Source organism: Mus caroli, chromosome 1 (assembly GCF_900094665.2).
Source record: "Mus caroli chromosome 1, CAROLI_EIJ_v1.1, whole genome shotgun sequence".
Lineage (NCBI taxonomy): Eukaryota > Metazoa > Chordata > Mammalia > Rodentia > Muridae > Mus > Mus caroli.
Genome location: NC_034570.1, coordinates 150,825,213 through 150,832,998, shown reverse-complemented (window position 1 = coordinate 150,832,998; position 7,786 = coordinate 150,825,213). Strand labels below are relative to the sequence as shown.

The following is a 7,786-nucleotide window of genomic DNA, read 5'->3' as shown; positions in this document are numbered from 1 at the left end:
AACAATGAGTATATTGCAATTTTTATAGATTGTGATAAAAGTAAAGTTGCTGACAATTGCTTTTTTTGTTGTTTTGTTTTTTGTTTTTTTCCGAGACAGGGTTCCTCTGTATAGCCCTGGCTGTCCTGGAACTCACTTTGTAGACCAGGCTGGCCTCGAACTCAGAAATCCGCTTGCCTCTGCCTCCCGAGTGCTGGGATTAAAGGCGTGCGCCACCACTGCCCGGCTCAATTGCTTTTTTAAAAGTTTTTTTTTTTGTTTTGTTTTGTTTTGTTTTGTTTTTTAATCTTGAGTTAATACGCCATTGTGGTTGCTGGAGGCTGCCAGAGGTTTGTGGACTTCCCAGGGAGTTGAATTACAATTGGTTATGAGCTGTCCTCATGGGTGCTAGGAACTGAACTCTGATCCTCTGGAAGAACAGCACTTGCTCTCTGCTGAGCCATCCCTCCAGCCCCCAAGATTTAAGATTTTTATGTAAGATACACAAATATATGTGAGGAGCCGCCCTCACATTCGCCATTACAAGATGGCGCTGACACCCTGTGTTCTAAGTAGTAAACAAATAATCTGCGCATGTGCCGGGGTAGTTTTCCACTCCGTGTGCTCTGCCTTCCCCGTGATGACAACTCGGTAGATGGGCTGCAGCCAATCAGGGAGCGACACATCCGAGGTGGAGGACAATCCTCCATAAAAGGGACGGGGTTTTGCCATTCGCCCCTCTTCTCCTCTTGCTCCTGAAGAAGTAAGCAATAAAGCTTTTGCCGCAGAAGATTCCGGTTGTCCTGAGCGTGTTCTTGCCAGTGGGGACAAAAGCTCGGGATAAATACAGAATTAATGTAAAGGTACCACTATGTTTTACTTATAATAAAAACACATTTCTAGGGCTGAAGGGATGTATACCACTCTCAAAGGGAACCCCAGTTCTGTTCCAAACACCCATCCCATGTGGCTCACAAGACTAAGTCCAGCTCTGGTATCTGACACCTCTGTTCCCCAAAGCACCTCACCCCCTGCCCCACACATACATATACACATAATTAAAAATAAATCTTGAAACAAAATGAAAATTCCTAGCAAGGCAATGACAACTTAATGGCTATGAGTTAACCTTAGTGTATCTTGTGGTCTCTAAACATTTCCTACTAAAAGAGCCCTAAAGACAGGTGTCTTAATCAGGAACTATACTGGCTGTTATAGCAGTAATCAAGAACATAGTGAATAACCTTACTTACAGGATAGAGATGTCAAGGGACTTCCACTGGCAATAGGACAATGATCATGGGTAAGAATGGGCAGAGTGGGCTAACGCACCAAATATAAAAATTTCAAAGTTCACAGGAATGAACAATGATTGGTTTTCATTTTTAGTAGTGTAGCAACTTGTTTACTCTGAAAATTACACATTTATGTCAAAGAAACATGTTTTAGTAACTGTTGATATGGAAAGTTATTTAAAACAAAACAAAACAAAACAAAAACCCAAGGGATGCAGCAAAGATAGAGTTAGAAAATCCTACAATCCTTAATGAAAACAGATCCCGTGCACCCATCAGCACTGAAATATCGAAGTCTCCAGGTAACAGGTTAAGGTTTAAATGTGGTAGCTCACAGCTGTTTGTAATTGGGACCCAGGGCCTTCCTCTGGCCTCCAGCACCAGGCACCCACATGGAACATAGGTTTGCATGCATGAAAACACCCATACGCAGTAATGAAAAAATTTAAAAGATGAAACAACTATTTAGCAGTTCTTTTATTCACTGTCACATAAAGTTGACCGTAAATATAATTTAGAATATCCTGTTTAAATCTGTCTATTGTTATCCAAAAAGTGACTGTAACTGCAGACCAGGGAAACTAGTCCAGGAATACAACATAGAAAAGCAACCTGTCAATTAGATCTGACATCTAGAAGTATTTTATGAAGTCACTCCAAAAATATATATTATTTTGCTACTAAACATCAAACTTGAAGGAAAGACCATACTTTCACAGAAAATATGTTTATTCCACTCTTATACTATGCTTTAAAGTTGAAAGACAATTCAATGACAAATAGCCATATTATTTAAAGTGTAAAAGTAATTTAACTCAGGGTTAAGTAGACTAAACATACTAGACCCTTATAAGACCTAGGGTTTGGTCTTAAGTCTCCTGCCAGGATTGGCTTCCCAGCTGGGCAGGTTCTGAAATGGTTTTACCATATTGCTCGCTGGACTCCAGAAAGTAGCCCATGGTCAGCTAAGTGGCGGAAGACAATGCGACTAAGCCTCCAGCGACGCTTAACACCACGTGGGCGAGATGTCATAACACACCGGTTTCTGATTCTAACAGGACAGCTATCCCGTGGAAGGGCAGCAATTTCATCACCAGCCATTTCCTAGGGGAAAATTATAACAGATCATAACTCAGTGCCTAAAGGAAAGGAAAATGGGCTAGAATCTTAGCCAGAGAACTGCAGATACGATAGAAACAAAACAGAAATGTTTGATGTTTTCTCAATGTGATTTTAAACATTAAGATAACCATAATCCACAAATCAAAGTAACAAAGTTCCGTCTATTTTTATAAACAGCATACACTGTGTAGCCATCACTGACTTACAACATCAGCACCCAAGGCTGATTGATGCCGCCTCCCTTCTAAGGGCACTGGCTAACAGCTAATATGTTCACTAAAACCTGAAGTACACATTTATCCTGTTGCAAACTGTATGCCATATGTCCATATAATATTTTTTGTCTTTATTCATTTGGTTTCTTTATTCTATAATATGCTAGTTAGGCTGCTTACACTGTTCCAAGTGTCATTAATATCCGCAGTCTCCTTGATGCTAGTTTCACTGAGTATGTTGGAATTCCTTTATGTATTCTGTAGCTGGTAGAGATCTGAGTGTTGGGCTCAGACCTGGGACCAGCAGCTGAGGTGACTAACATACCAAAGCAGATCTACCCTCCAGGCTCTACCACATCCTTCAATCCTCACCTGAACTTCCCAGCTCAGGGCCTGGACTCCCTCTTCCCCGGAGGCTCTTCACTATATAATCCTGACATTTTAGTTCTCGTCTCTCATTCTTGTTTATCTATCTTTCTCCTCCCACCTCCCCTTTCTGCCATAGACTTTAATATTGCTTGAATTTGGCTCATTTTGCCAGCAGAGATAACCTATCACTGAGTAGGTTCTCTTTTGAGTTATTGTGAATAGTGCTGCTCCATGCATCCATGTTTAGGTCATTTAGAGAAAATCTGTGAATGCATTTATTGCCCCATGCAGAGACACATAATTTTTGAAGGACAAAAGCTTTAAGCATCTGAGCTGATGATACTTAGGAAAGACCATGGCTTGAGACTAGTAAAAAGTTCATCACCAGGATCTTCAAAGCCTTATGATGAAGATTCTGACTACTGCAGAGATAAAGGAAGGTAGCCAGACAAGGGCCATGAATCTTGTCCAGGTAATGGCTATGAAGCTGGGAAGTGGTCAAGGGGAGAAAGTATGGCAGATTTGGCTCAGGTTGTCAGTAAACACTTATCAGATGTGTTAGCACACCACTGATCCTTGATAGAATGTGGGAGACACACAGAAAAGTACAATAGTATTTAAAAGGACAAAAATTGCAATACTTAAAAAAAACCATTAAATAAATGACTGCATGTGCAAATCTACTGATGTCTAAAAGCTTATGCATTTGTTGATATTAGAAATATGTGGGGAGCCGGGCGTGGTGGCGCACGCCTTTAATCCCAGCACTTGGGAGGCAGAGGCAGGCGGATTTCTGAGTTCGAGGCCAGCCTGGTCTACAAAGTGAGTTCCAGGACAGCCAGGGCTATATAGAGAAACCCTGTCTCGAAAAACCAAAAAAAAAAAAAAGAAATATGTGGGGAATTGCATAAAACACAATGAGGTCAATGAGCAAATAATAAGTATTCTAGAAGAAATGTACAGACTTATCTATGCATGTCCTTCCTTGTCCTCAAAAACTGACATTGGAACAGGAAAATGACAGCAGAAAAGAAAGCACAAAAGAGCATTCTGGGAAAGCCTTCTGGAACTGGACATAAACTTAACTTGTAAGCCTCAGACAGCCCTGATAGTTAAATAGCTCGTTATCTTCATGGCTACTGCTGGTACTAATACTAGAGGCATTTCTCCTGGTGTGTATGGGGGGGAATATTCTCCATAAATAACTTACTCATTTACCCTGTGGCTTGACTGACAATTAAAGTTTGTATATATTTAATTAAATACTGGTCCATTATCTTTCTACTCTTAGCAAATTTCACTGACTACTATAGATTTTAGCATAGTATTTCATCACCTTATAGCCCCAAGCATGTGCCTGTTTGACCAATTGGGCTTGACCCCTACAGATGGTCCTGGCAGCCACCATTCTACTCTCTGCTTCCATGATCAACATTGTCTTGAGCTGATTGCCCGAGGCTGTCTTCTCCTATTAAGTAGAAGAAGTGTAATACCACATTGTGGTAAAAGCCACAAGAGAGAGGTCCTGGGAACTCAGTTTTCTGCTCATTTGCTTAAAACCAGGCAAAATTTAAAAGATACAGCAGCCAAATAGTGGTGATGCACACCTTTAATCCTAGCACTCGGGAAGGGGCGGGTGGGGGGGGGAGGGGCAGAGGGAGCTTTGATTTTGAGATATGCAGATCAAGTTTCAAGTTCCAGGACAGCCAGAGCTATACAGAAACCCTGTCGAGTGAGGTAAGCAGCCTTGAGTATAATTTAAATTTCCTGAGAGCCTCTTCTGTACAGGTATTCTGTTACCACTTAAATGGAAAACCTTGTGCCTCAGGAAGCCCAAATAGGCTCAACACCCTCTTATTTAACCGGATGTACATGGCAAGAAAGGAAGGGTGAATGAAAGAACACCTAACCATGGGGGCAGGGGCGCGGGGAGGGTTCAGGAGGGCACAGCCTGAGTTGGATCACAGGTCATGTGTTTGGCACACAGCCCATGCATCAGCAATACCTCCATGAGGGTTCCAAGACTAGGATGACAGTGGGAGATGTTGGAGGTTTTATGTGGTCACCACTCACTAGTACTTCCTAGGGATTGTATAATGACATGGCTGAAGAACCAGGAAAGACTGAAGAGTTGTCCTTTATCCTAAGCTTACCAAAGTCAGTTTTAAGGCTATTTATGTAGACGTGAATATTTGATCTTATTCTCCAGAAATTACATTAAGAAGCTGCAGTAAAACAGCATAGAGACGAGTATGAGGATAGTTATAAATGCTTTTGTGAAAGAAAGGGGCTCAGCTGGCTAACCTGAAGGTCCTTTGGCAAAATGGTATTCTTTCTGAGCGAATTGATCCGAAGCCTCTCATCTGCATATTCATAAGCCATTTTCCGTCTCTTCAAATCACGCAACATTCTCCAGTCTACATAGTAACCTCGAACTTGACCTGACGCTGATGGAGGAACTGCCTAAAAAAGAGAGACAAGGATTATGGGTGCTGCAAGTGGTTTTGCAATCCCACAAACTTTCAGTCACTCGTTAAGTGACTTTGAGCAGTTAAATTCTATTTGGCATGTATGAGTGCACATGTGTGCTTGTGTATGGATGGGCATGTGTGGAGGGTGGACGAGGACAACGCTTCTGTGAGTCAGTTACCCCTCCACAAATGGGGCCTTAGATTGAACTGCACAGGCTTGGTGGCAAGCATTTTACCCACTGAGCCATCTCACGGGGGGAAGACTTAATATTTTTAGGAAGTAACTTATGGCATTTATTTGTGTGTGCATGTGCATACCTCATGCACACTACAACTCTGGTGGAAATCCGGGGACACTTTGCAGGAGTATTCTTCTTTCTTAAGTCACTGTTACCTTCTCCCACACCCTCAGGTTCTGATGACTTCAGTGTCCTTAGTTATAAAATTAGAAGCAATCTGGAGAGAATTTCCAAACACCCACTACCATACCTGTGCCCCCTCGGCAGTGTTTGTACTACACTCTACACCCCTCTCATTGGTTATATGACACCTCTGTCCATTACAGTGGCCATGAACGATGGATATGGCTAATATGCACTGGAACTGTAAGCAGTACAAGTGGGGACATAATTCTTGGTATTAACTCGCTTAAAAGTTTGTTTTTGGTCCAACTGCAAAAGTTAGCATCCCAACTGCGATATATATATATATATATACACATATATATGTATGTATATATATATATATAAGCGTCAGATACACAAGACTTTGAAACCTGCTTCCAACAGAAGAATGCAAATGTCACATAAGTCATTCTAATTTTGACTTGTTAGGATAAGAACAGACCTGACTAAAAATATATATCAAAATTAACCGCACCTCCTTTTTAACCTCAATATAAAAATTAGAAAATATTTAAATTATCCTTGTGGTTTGCATTACACTTCTACTGGACGAAACTGCTATTCATGACTTAAGCACATTCCTAAAATCAAAATTCATACACAGACTCTATATCACCTCTTGCCTGCTTTAAAAAAAAAAAAAAGGCAAATCTCCAGCGATTCTTCCCTATTCTTTATACCAGTGTTCCCCCACTCTCGTGGGACTCTTTCCCGCTAATATACAGATATGACGCAATGTCACAGTAGAGAAAAAACAACCCAGGTCCACCCAGGTCTCCCTCTGGTTGACACCCTCCCCAGCAAAACTATCCAAGACTTCTCCAACGTCCTTTGCTGCTCGTCCCAGTTTCTATCCGCATCATAACACTCCCACTCCTTAACTCTACAGCCAATTCTCAGCCCTTCCTTTAACTAATTCTGTTTTAGCGGAATGGCCTGCTCCCCATTCGAAATTGTCACCACCTGCTTCCAAGCCACCACTGGCTGACAGTTAGTTCCCTGCAGTCTCTTTGCATAATCAGAGTCTCTGAGATCTCAATCATCCGACTCTCCCCTCTCTTCTCCACTCACACTCGGCTCCTTATAACCCGGAGTCATTCTCGCAGCTTTCACATGACGGATCCACACCTGAATACCAAGCCCTCGACTGCTGCTCTGGGCTCTCCTAACCTAGCCAGGACCGGAAAGCAGATAGGAGCCTTGGGATCGGTCCTCCGTGCGCATTACAGGTGACAGGGCTACGAGGGACCCACAGGACACGGAAATCAGGGAAGAGGTAGGCTGGCGAGAAAGGCAGAGGCCTGACCTGCCGGAAGGTCCGCAGCAGCGAGCCTAGGATGGACGCCGCCATGTTGTCTGCCCAGCCAGCCAACCACCGCCGCCGCATTACAACACCGGAAACAGGTTCTGTGGAGGCGGGACTTGTGCCCCAAAGGGCGGGCCCAGGGCAGGATTTAGCCTATAGAGAGGGAGAGGGTAGGTGCGGGATTTGCACTCTCGCGTTATTTCATAGATAAGCAGCTCATCCATGCGGACCGCCCACTTAGGCAGTAGGAGAATAGTGAGCCTGCGCGATCTCTCCTGGCCCTCGCTGTTCCTCTGTCCCAGCCCCGCCCAGCCTGCGCCTGTGTTCTCCGCGTTGGCGCCACCCGGCGGAAGCTTGGCAGCATTTGCCACTCATCCTGCAGAACTCGCACTGGTCACATTTCTGCTGTAAAGAAGACGGTAGTGGCCCTGATATAGTTTCTGCTTGCACGCCAAGGGTTTAAATATATATTATATTATATTATATTATATTATATTATATTATATTATATTATATTATATTATATTATATTATATTATATTTATTATATTTATTATATTTATTATATTATATTTATTTTATTATGTTATATTATATTATATCATATCTGTATTAAGGTTGTATA

General features: G+C 42.4%; 1 protein-coding gene across 1 annotated transcript; it reads right to left on the bottom strand.

Moving 5' to 3' along the window:
- Positions 1-1,985: 1,985 nt before the first annotated feature.
- Mrps14 (mitochondrial ribosomal protein S14) lies at positions 1,986-7,251 on the bottom strand. Its single transcript, XM_021169529.2, has 3 exons — positions 7,162-7,251; positions 5,285-5,443; positions 1,986-2,378 (listed from the first exon to the last, which is right to left on the bottom strand). Exons 1-3 carry the CDS (start codon positions 7,240-7,242, stop codon positions 2,196-2,198), a joined length of 423 nt encoding a protein of 140 aa, XP_021025188.1. The 5' UTR covers positions 7,243-7,251; the 3' UTR covers positions 1,986-2,195.
- Between the last annotated feature and the right edge of the window lie 535 nt (positions 7,252-7,786).